This window comes from Harpia harpyja, chromosome 3 (assembly GCF_026419915.1).
Source record: "Harpia harpyja isolate bHarHar1 chromosome 3, bHarHar1 primary haplotype, whole genome shotgun sequence".
In the NCBI taxonomy this organism is placed as follows: domain Eukaryota; kingdom Metazoa; phylum Chordata; class Aves; order Accipitriformes; family Accipitridae; genus Harpia; species Harpia harpyja.
Window position 1 is genome coordinate 10,957,585 of NC_068942.1, and position 22,105 is coordinate 10,979,689.

At 41.7% G+C, this 22,105-nt stretch overlaps 1 protein-coding gene and 1 long non-coding RNA gene across 2 annotated transcripts; one reads left to right on the top strand and one right to left on the bottom strand.

Annotated features, from left to right (window-relative positions):
- Nucleotides 1-229: 229 nt before the first annotated feature.
- Nucleotides 230-2,821, bottom strand: LOC128140258 (uncharacterized). The gene is made up of 3 exons (XR_008234671.1): nucleotides 2,596-2,821; nucleotides 1,743-1,820; nucleotides 230-430 (listed from the first exon to the last, which is right to left on the bottom strand). It is a non-coding gene; the product is annotated as an uncharacterized LOC128140258 (long non-coding RNA).
- Nucleotides 2,822-3,008: 187 nt separating this feature from the next.
- Nucleotides 3,009-7,939, top strand: CD24 (CD24 molecule). Its single transcript, XM_052781394.1, has 2 exons — nucleotides 3,009-3,175; nucleotides 5,938-7,939. Exons 1-2 carry the CDS (start codon nucleotides 3,107-3,109, stop codon nucleotides 6,121-6,123), a joined length of 255 nt encoding a protein of 84 aa, XP_052637354.1. The 5' UTR covers nucleotides 3,009-3,106; the 3' UTR covers nucleotides 6,124-7,939.
- Nucleotides 7,940-22,105: the final 14,166 nt, after the last annotated feature.

Consider the following 22,105-nt stretch of genomic DNA (forward strand, 5'->3'; position numbering starts at 1 on the left):
AGTCACCAGTGGAATATATAGATGAACTTACATTTAACCCAGAAGATCAAAGTAATTTTTTCCCTTCTCTTTGTTAAGCTTTCTCATCAAATATGTATTTAACTGGGAGAGGTGCTGAGTACTATTCTGACCTAGAAAAAAACAAAGGAAGCAGAACAATGGGAATTCAGCAATAATATTTGACACTATATCTCAGCATCATGAAAGCTCTTAGAGCACATTGCTACCAAAGGATGTTTGATTTAGAGAGTATATTGTCTTTTCTGACAGAAAAAAATCAGAAGTGCCTTTTGGCCACCAGATAGCAGTGCTTCACTTTGTACAGTTCTCAACTCGATTATAGGATTTCTTGCCTCGTAGAAAAATCCATATATTGGGTCCTGGTCTCTTGCTCAGATACATCTTTTGCAGACTTCATTATAGACTACAGCTGAAAAAAGTAAAGATTTTGGAATTAGGAGTGCAGGTGATTTATGTGTTCAAGAGGAATCAAGAATATTGCAGCTTTCCTGAATGGGGAGAGTTGGTCACAGAAATCTAATGTAGTGTAGGCATTATAATTATAATTTCCAATGACAAAAGTTTCAAAGAAAATCTTGAGCTTAAAATATTTTTAGCACTTTTGCCTTGCTGCCAGTACATTTCCTTATTTGCATTAGTATTTCATTAATATTTCAGAAAGGCGTGTTTTTTTGGCCTCAGAACATAAACTTAACATAGTTTTATTATTTCAGTAATTTATCATTTCTGCCAAATGTTTTAAAACCTCTGCATTTTTATTTTTAAATAAAGGAACAGACTTTATAATGTTTTTAGCAAAAAGAAAGATATCCCCATTTTCACTGAAACTTGTTAAAACACCGGAAGTGCAATACACTATATAATAATAATTAGCAGTTTTATAATGCTGTGTTGGTTCATGTAACCTTCCAAGAACTGTGTACCATCCTCATTTTTTACAGATGCAGTTCTAGACCTCAGGTAAGATGCACTGGGTAGAGAGAATGGGAAAAGCCATCTGATAGTTATTCCCTCATCCTCATCTGTCCCAGCTTTGACATTAATGTGTCTCAGCTGCTGCTTTAACCTGCAACAGCCAGTTATGATCCCACAGGATCATGCAACAGCTGTATCACTTCCTTTTCTCCCAAACAAGGCAGGAGAGATGATAATGGAAACCATCTCTGTCAGCTTTACACTAGAATATTCTTTGCTTTGGCTGTTGTAGAGACCTAACTGGATTCCCTTCCTTTTGCATCTCCTCCAGGGGATCTGGTGTCAGAATAGTGTGAGCCCTCACTTCATTGCTGTGATTCATGTGACTTCTCCCACAGGGAATTTCACTTTTCTGTAGCATTAGGCATGTCTACTGAGTGAAAAGATCACCTTCCCGTTTGTGATTTCATTTAACTGTGATAACTAAAGCAAACTCTTTGCAAGGAAAAGCAGTAATAGGAAAGTTTCCAGCTTTCTCACCCCTCTTTTATTTTAAGTCAATCATAGTTTCCTTTTTTCTCTTCCTGTATCTCTCTAATCATGAAAGCCCATCTTCTGGTAACCAGCTTTCAGCAGACAAACAGTGAATATTCAGGGACATAAGACCCTCAATTTGATGACTATTCCCATAGTTACTCTACAGATAGACTATGCCTCTAATACTTGGGAACCGGACTCTGACTATGATCAGGGATGTATAAAAACCAGTGAAATGTTACTTCATGAGTGCTTCAGGCTTAGTGTACCTCTCAGAAGATCTTTAATCTTGGTATAGAATAAGGATTGATATCTTGGGTGGTACAGCTGGCAAAATGCCTTTATTCCTGGAAAAACAAAATAACTACAGCTTTGTCAGGCATTCTGAAGCAATTCGTGTGGGACTGGGTTTAGAATTACATATTTTGCCTAACAGAAGTCCCAGCATCCAGTTCTGCAGCATGTCTCCACGTCTCCTGTGCTTCAGGACCGTGTTCTAGCAATGCCCTCAAAAACTCCTGAAATGCAGTCCTGCCCGTGGAGACGGCGAATGAGTTATGTAGTGCTGAACTTTGATATGTCCTCACACTTTGTTCTGAGATGAACATACACCATTTTAAAATCCGTTGATTAGTCTGAGCTAACAGGACATCCTCCTCTTCTTTTAAATGGAAGTAACTGCTTTGTCACAATAAAATCAGCACATCAGTGTCTCTTTTTGTAGTTTATAAAGCGGTCACAGACTATTTTTGTTAATTTGCCCGTACGCTGAGGTAACTGACTGATTCGCTGAGGCATTGGCACAATCAGTCTCCAGCCTATTAAGAGAGGAGATACAATATAACCACAGCATCTACCCTGCCAGAAGCTAGAACCCTACATACTCACAGGCTACAGCTGGAAGAACCTTCTGTTCCACTTGTTACACATGTTTCCTACTCTTTAAGAAATAGTGGTAATAATAAAATATTCAGATCCAAAGGGCACTTGAAATTGCAGCCTGTGGCCTGAAGTCTGAGCACTAGCGGCAAGGCAGCTCTGAACAAGATGGGATCTTAACCCCTCAGCCTTTTACCCACTGTTCCCATTCATTTTTCCGGAAATACGTACAGCTAGCTTTACCTTTCCTTCTCTCACCCTCGATTTGAATTTTTAAGTGAAAAAGCCTGATGTTTTTATAAGCACAAGCGTTTCTCCAGAGTAACTGCAACTCAGGCTCTGCAACCCTCCGCCAGCCCCTCAGTACCAGAACGCGACGCCGGCACCAGACGAAGACCCCGCCACCGCCTGCGAGACCTGAACCGCGGGAAACAAAGCCCTCGGCTCCGGCGAAGAGAGGCCAGCGGGACCCGAGCGCCCGCCGGCAGCAGGGCCCGGCTCGGGGAGGGGAAGCGGAGCCCGCCGGGCACAGGGGCCGAGCGGGAGGCAGCGACTTGCGGGCACGGAGGGCGGGAGCAGAGGTGTGGGGAGGAGGAGGGGGAAGGCGGCGGCGGGGCGTCACGGCAGCCCGCGCTGCCATAAAAAGGCCGGGCGCGGCTGAGCGGCGCATCTCTCTCGCCCGCAGCCACAGCGGCAGGAGCGGCAGCAGGAGCAGGGCGGCCCGCGGCGGGACAGCAGCAAGACGACGACGGGCATGGGGACGGCGCTGGCGGCGCGGCTCGGCCTGGGGCTCTTGCTCCTGGCCCTCCTCCTACCCAGGCAGGTGGGCCTCGGAGCGGCTCGGCGCTTCCCCTACCGCCGGCCCGAGTGCGAGGGACGGGAGAGCGGCCACGCCGGGGCCCTCCCTCGGCCTCCCCAGCCGCGACGCCGCCCCGCAACCCCAGGCGGTCGCCTCGCCTCGCCTCAGGAGCGGGTTCCTCCGGAGGAGCCGTTGGGCGCGTGGCCCGCAGGGGTGCTGCCGCCGTCTCGCCGCCCGCAGCCCGCCGTGGCGCGGCGGTGGGTGACGGGCGGCTCCTCTGCCTCCGCCCCGGGGCGGCGGCGGCGGGGCGAGAGGGAAACGAGCCCGGGCAGCCCCGGCTGGGGAGGGGAGGGGCCGCGCCGGCGGCGGGTGGGCTCGGCCCGCAGCCCTTCTGGCGGCGGGGGCCGGGATGGGCTCGGGCGGGCGGCGGGGGCGAGCCCAGCGCCCCGGGATGGCGGTGGCGTGGGTTACCCCGGTCCAATTTAAAAAAAAAAAAAAAAAAAAAAAAAAAAAAAAAAGGAAAGAAGTTGGAGTTCGGCGCCTTTCTTCCCCTGAGGTCCTCGAGGGAAAGCCGCGGAACCGTGGTGTGAGCGGCGGAGGAGCGTTCGTTCCCCCCTCTAAAAGGAGGGGAAGGATCCCGCCAAACCCGAGTGAGGTCCGGGAAGGCAGGAGTGTTGCAGCTGGAAGGCAGCGAGACCCTGCTCTGAATCCATTCTCCACCCCCCCCAAGCGTGTGGGGCTTTGTCTCCGGTCCTAGGGCTCGGGTCGTGGCGGCAGTGGGAGGTCTGGGGGCTTGAAGCAAAGACGTCGGTCGCTTGCTGCTGTGCTGGCCGAGTCTTCTTATCCTTGGTGCAAAGATGGTGAATGCAGTAGTGATCGCCTTTCTGTAAGCAGTCAAGCCAAGCGGGGATCCCAGATCGATGTGTTTGCTGTTCCTGGAGACCACCTTTTGAAAACGGCCAGTGGCAATATTAAAAAATAAACAGCAAAGGGATTGCGGGAGATTGTTTTAAGTGTTTTTTTTTTTTTTCCCGCTCTTTGTTTGTAAGGAAGGGCATTATCCCTTCTCCATTGCGCTCAGTGGAGTCTTGCCCTTGGCAGTGATGAGAGCAGGATCAGACCCTTTGGGTTACCGTTAAGAAGATCTGTCTGGGGTCCCATCTACCGTGACACTGTGGAACTTGGCTCTAAGCCCTTCCTCTTCCACAAAAAAAAAAAAAAAAAAAATCCAGAAACTAGGCTTTCTGTTTAAAACTAAGAAAACTTTAAAAGTGTATAACCAAGTGTGAAATAGCGGCAGAGACTTTGTATGAAGACTGAAAAAATTCCAGGGTGAGTTGGGACTTGCCTTGTATCCAGCTTATAGGTTACTAACTCTGCAATTCATTATTGATCACTCTTGGACTGGTTTCAACAGAAACTTCCACACTGCAATTTTTCTCCTGCAGTCCTAATTTGCTTCCAGCATGTTGCTGGTTGCCAAAACCCTAACTACCAGAAGCTTTACACCATCCTGATATTTTTTTTTTATTATGTGCTTTTTTTAGTAGAAAATACTTAAAGAAAACGCTCATGCAATTTTCTAATAAATTTAACATTGACTTAATGGCTTGAGCACTGAGGGACTATAATTACTTTTTCTGCTAAAGAAAATTAATTTTCTCAGCAGCACTAGAAATATGAGACAATAAGGACAGCTTTTATGGAGAGTATTATTTATTAAACTAACTGTTCTTGTTTAAAAAAAGGCATTTGCTTTTACTTCAGCTAACTCTGTCAGAGCTTGCCAGAAGGCTCTAGTATAATACAAGTTTGCTCCCATAGAGCTGAAGCCAAGCTTGTTAAACTATGCTTATTTTGGGGGAGCAGTTAAGTGATTCTTGCCCTTGTTTTTCATCCTCATGTATCACATGCTTTTTTCCACTGGAAGAAAAGAACATGTTAGCTTAGCTTTGAAAGTTTTCCTGTGCATGTGTAGGAAATAGCTTGATACTGACGTTACATAGGGTGCAAATTTTTGTTCTATCCCTATAATGCAGAGTTATGGGGGGAAAAAAACCCTGTTTTTTTTGATTTTGCTTTCTGTCAGCATTTTTTAAATTTGCTAATATTATATGGTCTTTCCACTGCATTTCCTATTTGTATGCTCTAGCATGCTGATAGGTTATGATTTAATCAGTGTAGTTCCTTTGTGTGAAGTACTGCAGTTCGGTACTACCACGGCAAGATAGGAGACGAGAGCAGCTGAAATATTAAGTCCACTCACATAAGCCCCACCGCTGCTTGAAAGGAATCTCCAAACCAGCCCCAGAAACAGTATCAATAGATTCTTCACTGGTGTTTGTTCATATTTTTGTTTGTGGCTTAGCCTGCAAAGACAATGAATTCATGCAGTTGTCCGAAAGTCTTTTATCCTAAGATTTGTCTTTGCATAGGTTTACGTTTGCTTTTTTTTTTTTTGGTGTGAGGTTGTTTGAAACCTACTTCTCTATTCTATCTTTTGTTTTAGTGCAGGGATTTCATAAAGTGATAGTTATGTAACAACAGAAAAACATCTAGAAAAATGTTAGATTTATTTCTTTAACAAATCCCATGTGTGCAATTCAAAATGTCTTTGTCTTCAACTGCACAATGTGAGGCATGAGCAATTGTGTGTATCGTATCTGAGTACTGTGACTGAGTGATGCTACATATTGTTCATTACTACTAATTTGTCTTCTGATTTAAAAAAAAAAAAAAAAAGGACAAAACCCCCTTTTGTTACTTTTTCCCCCCCTGCATTCTAGATCTACTGCGATCCCAATGGAACAAGTCCAACACCTTCAAACAATTCTTCAGCAAGTTCCACTTCTCTGTCAGCTGTCACAAATTCAGTGAACAATACGACCCCTCAGGGACATGGAAATTCCCTTCACTCAACCACAAGTCTTCTTTTCATTCTCTCAGTTTCTCTTCTGTATTTTTGCTGTTAAGAGACTCTGGCATGGAAATGGCTACCACTCCCCACCCAGTTTCCTGAACCATCTGAGATGGCTAGATCTCTGACCCAGCATGAAAATAAATCAGTCCAAACTCTGCATCAAACCAGCTTGGTTCCACTCCATACTCAAATTAGTACCAGTCTGACCTAGAGAAGCACTCAGTATTCTGACTTTCCAAAGCTGACCAGTGTGAAAAGACCGACTTCAGCAAGGAGGTAAAACGATGAGCTCTTTCACGAAATGAGTTGGAATTTGAAAAACAAGATGGAAGCAAAAAGAGACAGTTTTGACAACCTCTGATTTAAAGCTGAGAAGAAATGCAGTGTCTTATAATCAGGATGGATAATAACACTCCACCAAGAAAAAAGGCTAGAGGGTTTACCTACTGTTTAGAATAAGGACTTGAAGAGATTTTATTTTCCATTTAAATTCATTAGAGTCAACAGGCTCACAGAACCACTAGAAAGCATAGAAAAGCTCAAATGGTTCTGTTTCTTGCACAACCTATATGGTTATAACCTATGGGTAGTAGGATGTATGCAAAAGAAACAAAACATCAGTGAAAAGGGTTTCTTCTAGATTTAATTTGTATGAAATTGTTACAAGGCTAAAATAGAATACCAAATTTTTGTAAGAATCCTCTTATTTAACTTCTGAGTCCTAACCAAATGGCTAGCCAGGCAGGGCTAGTTTTGAGATAGCTAAACCCCACCAGTTTTCATAAGAGTTGAATTATTTATGGTGGGAATTTGACATTTTATTTAAATTGTTTGTATATTAAACCATATGTGCCAGAGGAAGGAGGTGTGGAAACATTGGGAAAAGTACCAGGAGCTTTTTGTAAATGAATTTCAGACAAAACCCCCAAAAAAGTCAAGGGATAAATGTCTCCTCTTCCCCTATTTCTCCTCCCAAGTTCTAAAAGTTGTACAAGTTCTTTTTGCTCCTGGAACTTTCCTTAATTATGAAGGATTTATGGAATCTTTTGAGTAATATTCTAGTGCTGCCTTTTTTTTTTTTTTTTTTTTGGCACAAGGTGAATAACTTACTGTTTGGTTTTTTTTTTTTTTTTTGAAGAGTTTTAATTGTGATAGTTTACTTTAAACATGGGCTAATATTTGCGGTGGGAAGAAGGAATGGGGAGAGGAGAGAAAAAAGCCAAAAATAAGAAATTAAATGATCAGGTGTTTGGAATATGAAGACTGGAGTCTTAATCTAATCACTGAACTTAAAGGTTACCTTTGTAAATACTACTTTTTTAAAAATTTTCTGAATCAAAATTGCTACACTTGCACAGATTGTTTCTGTATCATCCAACACTTTAGATAATAGTATCAAAGCAAGCTTTGTTGAGGAGGTTCAGCTACCTTGATGATAATACCTTGTCAGAAAAAAATAATGTTGATATGATCGCATGTGAGTATACATGTCAAACATGAGTGGCTCTCTAATTTTTTTTTTAATACACATCTGTCTTTCAGTTACATTACCACCAATCCAGAGTATCATATATTAATAGCAAACTAACACAAATTCATGTCAGTGAGTGTACATGGACATTTCCTTATGCTTATCATTTGTATCCAGTAAAATGTTAATGACTGTATTTTTGTGTTTGTGTAATTATGCTTTGATTTATTAGCTACTGATTTTCATTTGGAAAAAACTGTAAATAAAACAGTGGACAGGCAATGCATTCTAGATGCACTTCCAGACACTTCTACAAAAACTTGTAACTTGCCTGCATAAAGTGAATGAACTGTTAAGCAAGACAGTATATGTGATTAAAAACCTCAAGGTCTAGAAATGCTGAAGTGTAATTAGTTTTATTTCTCTGTAAGGTTTTAGTGACACTGGGAGTCTGGCTTCCACACTGAAACTAGCGAGTGAGATTTGATTAACATCTCTAGTAACTGTAGTAATTTTTCCATACTTACTACAGCCTCTTCCCTTTCAAAGTATTATGCTTTTGTTTTGGACAAACAGTGCTTAAGCAGAGTTTTCCTTTATTTCATACTGTGGCAATGAGTTATTTTCCTTAGAACGGCTAAAGCTGTTTTTCAGCTTCTGGTTATCAAGTATGTGAATTAACTGCTTGACATTTCTGACTCCCACAGACTACATTAATATAATAAGAATATCCTAATAATACAAGTTTCACCATGCTTGATGAAGGACAGAGGCTGGAAGAGGTAGAAATTTGTGCAATATTTTGCTGAAAAGCAAAAATTAACTGGGTGAGAATTCAAAACCAGATATAGTTAATGACATTCGAAGTTGTGTCTTCACTGTTTTTCAGGTATACTCCTTTCTAGTAACCCTTAAAGACCCAAGGATATTCTGAGCGATTACCTTTACTCCCTAGATGTGGAGAAATGCATTTTAAAATGCCTAGCTACTTAGGCATGCTGCATGAGGGTCTGCATTTTTCAGAGGGAAAGAGGCCCCTGGAGAGGCCTCCGGAGGGAATGCAGCACCACGGCAGGCCTTTGATTGTGTTCCTTCACTTTTCCAGTAGACTGAACAAACCCGAGGAGCAGCTTGAGTTTATCAAAGCTCACCTTTTGAATGTGTCTTGGAATCTGCAGGGAGTGTCAGAGCACATTGTTCCCTTGTTTAGCTTCTCTCTGAATGCTCCAGAAGAAAACATGAAGATAAAATATTACACCAACCATTACCTGGCTGTGTATCTTTTTTAAAAACATAAAACTGAAAATAGAGAGACTTTCTCCAAACAGAGATGGGAAACAAGAAAGGCTGCAATGGTGGGCTTTAATTCTATGATGTACCAGTAAAATAAATCAAGTATAGGAACATGTTTGAAGTTCAGTTTTTGCTAAATATTCAAATGAAGTGGGATGGTTGGCTTAATTGGTGGCATGCTTTTTTTTTTTCTTTTTTTGAAGAAATAGGGCCAGATTGCTTTTTAATAGTATCTGAGCATATTTAAAGTCTCTTGAGGTTTTTGAGTTTTCACCAGACCAGATGAGTGATTTAGAAAAATGATCTGGTAACCTTTGTTCCATTCTCTTCCATCACAGAACAATGGTATCGGTGATGAAGAAATCCACCCAGGGAAAGAGGATGTGATGGATTTATTTAATGAAATGGGAAGGCGGGAGGGAAGGGAGGAGAATGGAGCCTATGCACTTCGTGACTATTTAATTTTTAAAATGACACGTACAATAGCTGGAACCAGCTCTTACCTATGCCTCTCACTTTCATGAATCTGTCCAGCTGGAGTGTGTCTGGATAATGTATATTGCAATGACTCTGAAACAATTCTGCTTCTCTTTGATGCATGGCACTGCTTTTGTTGTAAACATATGCTAGCCACATATGTCCTGAATAAAGTATAGTGCTATTATTTCAATGAAATAGCCTAAAATGAGCACTTAAAGTTTGTGTGCAGCCTACTGTTCCTTCCTTCACAACATCATATTCTGAATAGCCCTTAAGTTTTTTCAAATTGCATTTTTCAGCTGGTTTAGAAATCTGCAGGGACTTTGAATGAACAACTTCCATTTGACAAAAATCTACACAAGGTGAAGTATTTTGGGCCAGATCCAATGCTGTTATACAGCATTATATATAAGCTTCTGCTAGTGGCTTCCTTGTTTTCAGCAAGATGAAATCATGTACCCCTAGTCTTTCTCCACAGGTGAAAGGCAGCGTGCATGCTGCTGCTGTATTGTGCTAAGGATAGCCCCACTTTGTCTACATGGAGATGTGATGTTATTAACATCTCAATAAATGATTTTTCAAACGAACTCAGGACTATTTTGACAAGACATTCCCAGCTTTTAGCCTAATCCCTCAAACATTTAGGATTTGCCTGTACAATGCAAATACTTTCAAGCTGGCTTGAGACAGTGGCATACTCCCTAATGTCATTAGTACGGTGTTTCATATGGAGTCATTTCTCCTGAGACAGTAGCTGTTACACAGCCCGTTGGCCTGCGGAAGGGCTCAAGAGAAGGAGCACTTGCGGGGCCTGGCTCTTTGTCATGCATCTTTCCAAGTCAGCATTTCCCTGCACTCGGGTTACATCAGGCTCCGCTGCAGAGCTCACAATGACACCTTGTATCTGAAAGTGAGGACGTATATAAACGTGCATATATTAGAGGCAGTTTGGAGCGATTTGCATTTTGTGTGCATTCAGGCTTCTTAGGGATTTGATTTCCCATACGTGACCGAAGTGATTCACGTAGCAGTCTTTATCATCCAGTAACTTTATTGTAATGGAAACAATTGGGAACATTTCTTGGTTTTGCATTAAAGATAACTTTGAAATAGGATCTGTCAGCTCTGCCTCTTAGCAGCACAAAGCTCTTCATTATAGAGCGCACATTACATTTTATGTACTGTACAGCTCTACTGTGCCCCAACAGGTGAAGAGGCTAGTTATTTTAAATCCTTCATTTTACCTGCAGCAGTTCAAAGAGCAGCACTAGGCTTTCTGCAATACATGCTTTAAGATGTGGTGTTTTCATCATTATGCAGTAGCCTTGGGAAAGATACTTGATCCTTACTTTGGTTATCAGCCTTCAGTTTTCCAAGTGAAGCCCTCAGCATCCTGCTCATGAATGCGTAATTGCTCTGGTTTGGTCGTCTTCAAGATGTCTGGAATGAGTGACCTGGAGCTGAATTAAAAAGATCATCAATTTTATATAGCCCAGCCAAAATCCTAAACTAACAAAATCTCATCTGTGAAGGATCATTCAATTCTCTCTTGAATACAGCAATACTCCTTGCAATGTATGTGCTGCAAATACATGAATAAAACATTTTCAAGCTTTTCAGAAGCGACCTGAGTCTTTTATGCTTTTGGCTTAGCAGGAGCTATGCTTTAACAACTGATGGGTGTACAATATAAAAATTGAACACGCAGCAGAATTAAATCGTGGTAGCTTGGTTTTGCTGCATAAACTGAATGATCACATTCCACCAAAATCTCTCTTGAATGACCTAGTGTGAAAAGTATTCTTTATGTGGCACAAATTATTAAAGGAAGCAACGCCTCTGTAAAGCAATTGTTCTGTTTCCCTCTTTTCAACAACTCTGAAAACACAGCATGGACTTCTTTCAGATCGCTTAGTGTGCATAGTCTGGACTTAAAGTCTGTGTTCATTATACTGAAATATGTAAACTTCACATGACAAAACCTGTATATTTTTTCTACTGAATTGTATAAAATGCAAATGGTTTTTGAGGGGTAAGACTGAACTCCGAGACTGGAGGGATATATACACCAGAGTACAATTACAAATGCATATCGTCCGATTGATTAAACTAGTAGGAATCAAAACTGATGGAGTACATACAGCTAAGTAGAGCAATTAGAGCCATAATAGCAAGGAATAAAAAACAATTTTAAAATGGGTAGAAACCATGTTTTGAGGACCCTCATTGTTTTAGGAGTCAGGGAGAATTTCCTCTGCAAGCAGATTACCTGGTAGTGGTTTAATTACAAAGACAGTCTGAGACATGTTAATAGCTTGAAAATGGACTTCATAGAATCATAGAATATGATATAGAATATAGACTTGATGGAGTCTTTGCTCAAACATGGCAGTTTCAGTGTTTTAATGCTTAAGTACAAAGAAGTTTTTGAATAATGAGCAAGAAAATTCCTTTGGCAGGACTGTGAGAGTAATGCAAAGACGTGATGGCATTATTATCCTGAGACACAATGATGACATTTGCTGTCATGTACCTACTGATGATGATATTTGCTGTCATGTATCTCCTATCTACAAATTTTTTTATATGTTTTCTAAAACTTGCTGGCATTTAGTGTCTTTTTGTAAGTTTGCAATAGTATCTTCAAATTCCTTTTTAAGGCTATTCTCACCACTCTGATTTTGTTACCTTTCCTGTTTCAGGAAACTAACAGAAAAACTACATGCAACGCAGCATATTTTTGCACGTTGGAATTAGTAATTGCCTCCATTCCAAAATTCTCAGGCTTCTGTAAGGTGTGCCCTCTTGCAAAGTGCTACCAGTAAATGAGCTAATGTGAAGCATTACCAGGATGACAGACTTGTTTTTTTTTTTCTGCCGGTCTGTGTTTTTACTGAAATTAAAATATCAAAACAACACGTGGTCATTTTTAGGATGCAACGCAAACTCCACAGTAATTTAACCCTGTTAATCTGGCACTGATCTAAGCCCTCTGCCACAGTTTCACAGTAAGCAAAAGCACATTGCTAACATAGTGGAGGAAATGGATGAGAGGTAAAGCATCTACACAAAATCCTGTGACCTGACCAAGATGTCAGCTTTGATCCCAAAATGTGTGATCTAATCTGGTAGGGCTTTGTGGATCTCACTAGGTAGCTGATAGGGGTCTGTGACTTTAATTAGTATTTCAATGTGTTTACATTTAGCAGGTCTGTTCTTACTCAGCAATTCAGGCTGACATTGTTCAACTTCTACTTCACTCCTTTTTTTTCCTCCAGTCCTATATCATGTGTTCCTCAGAGCAGAGGCAGTCATTGCTGAGTGTCTGCAAAACTCCTACTAGCCATTAGCTATTCGTCAGCAGGTTTTGCACTGCTTTCCGTAACAGCAGTAATTAAAGCCCAGGTCTTCAAAGGTAATTTGGTGCCTGACTTCTAATTCCTATTGAAATCAGTGTCCTTGTGGGTTGTAGTCCGACTACCTTCTGTGTAAAATTAGTATATAATACTGAAAGCTTTTACGGACCTCGTGGGAGCTCTGCTTATTTTTCAGGGAAACAACCACTAAGCACCTCTGTTTTTTGCTTGCCTGCTTGCTTGTTTTCTCTATTATAGAACCTATGATTGCTATGGCAGAAGGAGTGTTTGGAAATATCTTTCCATCAAGGAAATATCTTTCCATCAAGGTGGTGATGTTCATCCCTGCTACAGCAGGATGGAAGGTTTTCCGGAGTTCACTGCTGCCTGGCCTCTGCAGCCTGCCTGAACTCCTTCCATGGGGAAAGGCCTGCGCCGGGCTCTCACATGTGGGGGTCAGTGCTGTCCCAGAGCAGCCACACTCCTTCGGTGGTCCAGCCCAGGGACGGCTGGGGGCTTCAGTCAAGCCCCAGGTTTGGGCTTGAGCCAGCCATTGCACTGAAGAGCCAAATGATGGGTTTACACTGATTTCTGAGAAGACAGAAGGAGGAGCTGAGTGAGAGGCTAATGAACTGGGAATCTGGAAAATGGCATTCTCTTCCGGCTGGACCCTTCTCATTCAATTTCCAGTAACTCAAATACTGTATTTGCTCTTACTTATCATTTATGTTATCATAACACTATAGCTAGCTGCTTTGAGACAGTCTCGGCCCTGAAGAGCCTGCAGTCTTACTTCAAAAAAGGACACATCAGATGTGTAGACGAGGAACAGTGGGATTCCTCACACCCTCAGCATGCCCCAGCCTTGGGAACCTGGGGGCAACGGGTGCCCTCTCCCCTCCTTCCCTCCGATCCGGAGCAGGCAAGGCTCCCTGGGGCGAGAGGGAGCTGCTGGCTGCAGATAAGGAGCAAATGCCCAGGGTGGGATTGCAGCTGCAGGTGTCACCCCCGGGGCGGACGCTGGAGCCGAGGGCAGGGAGCACCCCGGCTGCGGGGGAGCGGGGGTCTGGGGTCACAGCTTGGGCTTCTGAACTCCCCGGCTGACGAGCATAGCCAGCAGGTTGCGAGCAGGTTGAGAGAAATGATGGCTGTCTTTTATTCATCTCCCACGAGACCACATTTGCAACACGGCGTGCAGTTTGGGGACCCCCCAGTACAAGCGTAGGCTGAGAGAGGCCAGAGGAAAGCCACAGCGGCGGTCTTAGTTCTGGAGCGTGTAACATAGGAGGAGAGGCTTGGGGAGCTGGGTTTGTTCTGCCTGGGAAAGGGAGGAAAAATTGGGATTTAATTGATGTCTTGCATGTCCTAAACAGCTGGGTGGCAGGTAGTGTGATCTGGTGGGGAAAAGGGCAGCATCACGGAGGGACTGAAAAAAGAAAGAAACGTCTGAGAAATGCTTATAGCAAATCCTTCAACACAAATCTTACAAGGCCTGAAGAAGTCCTCTGTCCAGTTTTGGACACTGCAATTAGCAGATATGAACTGGTAAAATTCAGAGTGGAGCAATGAAAATCATGAGAACTGTAGACGGAAAAAAGTAGAAAAAGTGGAGCATATTCAGTTGCAAAAAGAGAGTGGGAAGCATAATGAAACCTGCACATAAAAGACAGTTACTAAGATGTAGGGAATAGCCTGTCCTTCCTGTGTGCTCTGAAGAGAACAGGTCACACACTGAAGCATTGAGCTAGATTGCTGGGGGAGCTTGTGGATGTTTCTGAAAGCAGGTTAGATAAACATCATTTGGGAATAGTTTAGATCTAGCTGATCATACCTTTGGGCAAGGGAAGGGCTGGATGGCCTCTCACAGCCCTTTTTTCCCCCTCTGATTCTAGGGTAATAGCGTTGATGCAATCCCAGAGCATGAAGAGTATCTCTTCAGAATCCCTCCTTTCCTCTCAACAGAAACTTTCTTCTGTGTAAAATGTCCCTTTAAACCAAGTAATCTGAATGAATAATGCTGACCCGCTCTAGTTTCCCACTTCTGTGAGTGCTGCCTCCCTGAATCAGTCACTTGGGTATTGCAAGTTCAGATGGATCCTCCGAGATCGTCAGCTGGATAACATAAACAAATTTAAATGTGGTGCCTGCGTGAGACTTTACTTTTCTTTGTGCCCAGTATATAGCTCTTTGTTTCCACTGTGTTAACATAATAAATATAGCCACAGGTTTCTGCAGGCTTGTGGATTTATGACGTCATTTTGTCCTCTTTGGTGTCAGTTGTCAGCAGTCAAGGGAGGTTTGGAAGGATCTCTCCTCAGCTGGTGATAACAAGACTTGTGGATATCTCCAGCTCCAACCCATGCCTCCAGTTAGCAAATTCTAATAACTAGATTGTCCATTCAAGTGCTTGGAGTATGCTATACTGGGTGTGTTTGAAAAAGGGCTAACTAACAGAGCTCTACCACAACCCTAACCATGGGAGGTGGAAAGTGTGAAGCCATGTGTCTCTTGCGCAAACAGACGTTGGTCTTCCAAGGCAGGAGGACAAATTTCGTCTTGCACAGCACTCTTTGGAGATGGAGATCTGCAAAGCACATGTCAAAGAGGCTAGTGTCTCTGAAGCAGATGATAATGGGTGCTGTCTTTACCTCAGGTCTACAGAGAAACTTGTGTAGTGGGAGACAAAAGGGCAGAGAAGCCAAGGATTTGGGGGATATGGAGAAGCAATATGGCATGGTTTTGTAGGACTGGCAGAGTTGTTATAAGGACAAGGGGAAATAAAGCCAGGCAGCTTGCATGGGTAAAAGTCAGGTAATTTTAATGATGCCGCAGGGTGGGGATAAGGAATTGTCAAATTACTATTTCACTGCTTTTTATTGCCTTTTAATGAACAACCCCATGAACACTGAAGCTAAGGGAATTCTGGTGTCTAACAGACACCTTCGGTGTGAGCTGAGCCTTTAGAAAGGCTCACTGTCTCTCACATGAGACAAGTGTATGGTGTTCCCAATTTCGTAACTGGGGTTTTTCAAGGATGCTTCTCTTTTCCCCAGCCCTCTGTTTTCACAGGGTGAGCAGGAACTTAATTCTGTTTGGGACTTCGACCACCCTGTTAAAGCTCGTTGAGATGGGACAGTGGGTTCCAACATATGAATTAAAGAAATGTGAAGAGGTACATGCACTGCATGGTCATGGAAGCTAAAAGTCAGTTAGCCAGGCTGGAAATTATGGGAGTTTTAAATGATAAAAAAAACTTTCATCCATTTGAGAGCATGGGGGAGAGGGCAAGGAAGAGAAAAACAAGTTCAAAGAAGTTGTTTCTCAATGCCTCTTTCCTTGAAATATGCTTCTGTGTGTAGCAACACTTAAACAAAATGGTGATAAGGCATTTGTCAAATGGCCCAAATTTACTGTGCTTGAAATTGGAAGAGGAGTTACTGAAACTTTAGTAAGTGCACAGGAGACCTGGAACTCATAATATACTATGAAAGGTTTGTTTGTTTTGTCTAATTTACATCTTTCAACCTTTCATTTTCTGTAGAAGGAGCTAGAGTATGAATTACTTTTTTAACACAGCAAAGATTCTCTAAAGGTTACTATAGTCTCTGTAGTCCATTCAGCACATTCAGAATGCAAATTAGTTCCACATCAGAGTCTTTTTGTGAGGCTTTCCATTACAGGGGGACAAATAAAGCACTCAAATTTCTTTTTTAATTTTAGATAAAGGTGGATCAAAAAGTGGATAGATCTCTTTATTTGTATTTTTAAAAATCTTTAATACTTTTTCCTATCAAACATGAAAAGGAAGATAGTTACATTTCTAGGTATTTGGGGACCCCTTTGAAGCAGTAAGCAAAGGAATGCTTAATACTTTGAAACTATTTATTATTGAAACTATCAATTATTTTAACATTTTTTCAAAGGCAAAACAGGATCCTCACCAGACCAGCTTTGTGTCTCATTTTTCTTGTTCTGACAGATTGTCTATCTATAGTAAGAAGGTGGTCAGACTAGCTTGATGTTTAGCACATGATACTTTTCATCTTCAAAATGCTTTGTGAACATCAAGCAAGCATATCAAATTATGTTTCTCTAGTGAATACTTGTGTTGAATATAAGCAACGGATCATGTCTTTTTGTAAACTCTTGTGGGAGTCATTATATACTAGTGTTAATTTGAAAACCTTCTAAATATTAAGTAGGGCAAAATTAGACTTTTTTGGCAAAGTAAACTAAGACCTGTTGGATTTCTAATGATTAGTAACATTGTCTGCTGAAGGTTTAGTATTACTGAGGCCTGGTTTTGTAATTTTAACTTAGGTTTTTGTTGAAGTCAAAGACTCCAGCACTGAATTCTGATTGAAGTAATTGTTTCGTTATTTGCAGTGTGTAGGGGTTGATTAAAGCTTTTGTGACTCCTCTTGTTCTTCTTGTTCTTGCTTACATTTTACTACCACTTTCAGGATGCATCAACAGAGGTGAAAAATCTACCTAGAATATATGCTGGGGCCTGACAAGAAAGGCAGGGAATATACCATGAAAACCTTATATCTTAGAGGTTTGTTGTGAGAAAACCGTGTTGGGGGGGTTGCTTATTCTCTAAAGAGCTCTAATTTATCAGGAAATATGGTTTTTTTCCCCAGAAGAAATTCTTACTTTTTTAATAATTGTGTAGAATTGATGCCTTTTACAGATTTCTGTAAAAATTCTGTTATCTTCCTCCGTTTTAAAATCATAAATGGATAATGCAGACATTGAAATATTCTGCAGTTGTTGAATCATTACAAAAGCTCTGTAATTACATTTATTATTAATGGTTTTCATTAGTAAATTCTTTGAGTTTACATTGGTCCTTTAATCCAAAAGGCTTATGGTACTATATAATAAAACATCCGTTACATCTTAAAAGATCCCTGGAGGACAGATGAGTCCTCAGACTTGTCTAGAGATGTGAGAGAGGAACTGAAGCAAAGACAGCTTACAAGACAGGAGTGGTGAGCCAGTGGCAGAGGGAAGAATAATTCTCATGAGGCCTGACTTCTCCCCTTATGTTTCAACAACCTGATTTTTTTTGGTGCAATTTTGAAAGTGCTGTATCTACATCTCGCAATGTCACAAGCATTGTTGCAGAGGGAGCAGCCTCCTTCTGCCCAGGAGAGAATGAGACAGCTGGAGAATGAGGAAACTGAGGATTTCTCTGGTTGGACCCTGAACAACTGGGGTCACAGAGGCTTGTGCTTAACATGGTATGGTGGTGGGCATCTCCTTTTGCTCAGGTCCCGGTAGACCCGATTGCCAGAAGCTGGAGTCTGCGTTACTTGAATATGCACCTGAATTTCCTTCCGAGTTTAAGCCCATGATACAGCTCTGCTTTGGCAGCATTCTCTGACCCCTTTGAACAGAGAAACACGCACTGTGGTGCTAACATCAAATGCCACTAACCTGTGACTAGGAAAAAGAGCCAGAAATGAAGTCACCAGAATGAATTGCATCAGCTATCCTGGATGTGCAATTTTTTCTTTAATAACAGAGAGAAAAGATGTTCACAAGACCTTGTTTTGTGCTTTCTACCCACCTTGGCACTGGAATGCTGAATAGCTTCCAGTTAATCACTAATTTGCTGGAGCTAGAGCAAAAATCAACATCTACAGTTCTGGGGAAGTCAAATGCCTGTTTGTCATGAATGGCTTCTGCTAATGGCATGATCTTTAATCTTACAAATAACCAGAAGTTTGCACTGATCCATGGGAGAAAGAGGGAAGGACAAGTTACATATTACATACTGCACCTCACTGATGGACAGATTAAACTTCTGTCCACAGTACTTCCTTGCAGTGCAGAGACTCTTTTTTTTGGGTGAGTAATATCTTGGATGACAGGAAGAAGTCAGGTACTGACACCTGAATCAGGGATATAAAAGACTTCCTTTGGTGCGTAGTTGCTTTTTGCACCTTCTAGACTGGAAGCTTCTGTTTCTTTTTTCAGTTCATCATGTTAGAGCAGCTTGCCTCTGATGCTGGAGCTTAAGCAAAGGAAATAACACAGCCTTTGAGCTGGTTTCCTCCCAGGAATCTCACTTTGCATCTGTTCAGGGAGGAGGAGAAATTTCACTGTTGCTAATGGAGTCACTCCGCTTCAGGTGGGGGTAGAATTATTCACCTGCTATTTCCTCCTGAAAGCAGGGTCCTTTATCAGGTGAAATAATAGCAGTATTTCTCATGGACTTGGAAGTAGTGTTCTATAGGAACTGGACTATCTTCTACAGAACCTAACAATTTCTTTGACTTTCCAGACTTGCCAATGTTAGACTGCAGTCTAACCAGTTCTGCTACTAGTTGAGGTGGCACTAGGAGCACTACACATGGATTATAACCCTGCTAACAGTCGCATAAACATCAAGGAAAATGCCCCTGCTGCAAAGACCTTACACTTGAAGAAGTTACCATTTGTTGTTGCTGTTTTGGGGCAGATACCTGTCTTTTTGTACCTCATAGTTAATTTTCACTTTTTAATTTTAATCTCAGTCCCTCATATCTGACAAATTTTTCTGTCAGAATTATCAAATGGGTATTCTTGATTTTTTTCCCCCTTTAGGCTGACCATATTCTACCAAAAAACTGGTATTGTGAATGGGAATTATCCCTTTGCTTTGAAAACTATGACACATTCAGATATCCATCTCAGCTCTGGGCACCATGAAAAACCTCAAAAACTTTCAGCACCTTTTCAGTTGCTGCCTTCTTGTATTTCACTGCTGGAAGCGAGTCCTTCAATCAGTGACATCCATCCATTTCTTTGTTTTAATGCTAATCGTTTGAGGATACTAAAAATGATGAAGCCTTTATCTGACAGCTCTTCTCAGACATTTGCTGAACCATTATTCACAGTAATCCCTTTTGGTTGTGTGCACATACATAAATACGCAGTGCTATCTGAACTGAAGGGGGATGTAGAAATCATTCTTCTGCAGTGCTCCCAGCTAGGGCAGCTCCAAGTGTGGGGCTGGAGCACCTGCAAGTGTGAGAGCCATTGCTGCAGCTTGATCTGAGTCTGCTGAGCAGGGTCAGAGGCTTCTCTGGCCCGTTGTAGCGGTGCCTGAGCTGCACGACTCCCTTCTCTAGGTGGATGCTCTCAGCTTGGCTATGGTGTTACTGAACTACAAGAGGTCCCTCTCCCCGCACACGTGTTAGAGTACGTGCACGCATCTGATAACGGGAACTGCGAGGCCAGTACATCTGAACAGTGGCAGAACAACGGGAAAGTTTCATTTTTCCAGAAATGCTGTCCTACCTGTTTCCTGCCTGAGAGCCCAAAGAGGACTTCACACACACAAAAGCTAAAGAGAAAGGAAAAGGCCATCAAATTGTACCAATCCATTTAAGTCTGACCTGCCTTTTTTCTCAAGGAAAATTATTTGGCTTTGTTTTGATAGAGTAATTTCTTACAAATTCTTTCCTCTCAATTTGTTTCCCTATCCTCAATCCAAAATACAACTAACCCACTGCTTCAAGTCGGAAATCTTTTTACAATAAATCAACAATATATGAGATACAAAATAATCTATTTGTGCATCGTCTTTGCCTTGAAACTATAAATAATTTTCTCTTGGAATCTAGCTTCACCCTTTTGGGCTGAAATAATCCAACTTGTCATTCATTCCCATTAGAGGGTCACTTGGATACAAGCAAGCACAAAGCTATTGATGACTCAGTAGATTAATAAGTTCAGGAGACTTGAAATGAAACACTTTCATTATACTGACAGTAATTTCATATGACCATATGAACTGGCTGCAATGTGGTGAGGAACTGGGACAGTAACACAAGAGACCACCTGGCAGAAGAATAACATGAGATCTGTTTAAAAGGAAAAAATTGCAGCATCAACCTACACTCTGTCCTGATTTCAGATGCAAATTATGCTCAAAAAATACGAAAGGCCAAAAGGTAGATAGACAACGGAAATTCTTTCTTTGTTCCTGAGAGTGCACGTCATGCAAAGGCAACATTTTCTGAATCTTATTCACACTTTTCACTCTAATTGTATCAGTTTCTGAGGCAAATAATTTATTTTTCAGAATAGTCTATAGTTCTTATGATTGATAAAACAGACACCTAAAGTGATGGGAATCATCATGCAACAGAAGGACTGTGGGATATTCTTAGTCTGAAAAGTTCCCATCCAATAAGAGACTAAATTGTGTGAACTAGATTGACCGTAAGGAAAACTGAGTCCTGACAGTAAATGTCAGGAAAGATATATTAAGGTACAGTAATGGAGTTAGAAGACAGCTTTTTTTTTTCTTCTGCTGCAACTTCAACAATTACGTGCACAAAATGTCTACTAAGTGTCTTTTAAAAAGATATAAACCAAGCTAGACTATTCCATATATAAAAGCTTGAAGTAAACTATTTAAAGACCAATTGGACATGTGTAGGAAGAGAAATTGATACAAGAGGTTCCCAGACACTTTGTAATCATGAAACATGTTTTAACACAGTGATTATTATTTTTTTCTTTTGGCTTTTTAGGAGAATTAGGCAAAACATTCAGTGAATTCTTACTTTATTTTATTGCAATTTTTTGAAGGAAAACAAGGAGGAGAATCTGCATCATGCTTCCAGTCACTCTTTCTTGAATGACCAATGTGGTTGACATGAACGCGCCTACTTGACCCCCTCTCCTGTGAAGTGTTAGAGCAGAACTGAATGAATAACAGCCGTTCCATCCCATGGAAAGTTCTCGAGGTTTTTGAAGTGTCTCTGTATCTTTTGTGGGAACAAAATACAAAGCAGCCCCTTTCAAATGCCTTTGTGAAGGAGAGCTGCGTTGAAATGCCAAGTCTGAGATCAAAGACCTCAAGTACCCAACTGGGGGTTTTCATTTGGGTCACAAGTGAAACTCTGTTGAAATCATAGAACCATAGAATGGTTTGGGTTGGAAGGGACCTTAAAGATCATCTAGTTCCAACCCCCTGCCATGGGCAGGGACACCTTCCACTAGACCAGGTTGCTCAAAGCCCCATCCAGCCTGGCCTTGAACACTGCCAGGGATGGGGCATCCCCAGCCTCTGGGCAACCTGTTCCAGTGCCTCACCGCCCTCACAGGGAAGAACTTCTTCCTTACATCTCATCTAAATCTACCCTCTCACAGTGTAAAGACATTACCCCTTGTCCTATCACTACATGCCCTTGTAAAAAGTGAAATGTTCATGTTCCTCAGAGATGTTTCATCTTTGATGTAGTGGGATATTTAACTAAATACCACTTTGTAAATGTTCTGACCAGGTGTAAGTTTTTGGTGCCAGGAGGAGAGGAACTTAAGCGGGGAGAGCTGATAGACAAGGAGTTATGAAAGGCCTGGAAAAGGAACATGAACACTTAATAAGGTGTTAGCTCTGTGCAGGATCCAGCCTGCTTAAATTGAGACTTATG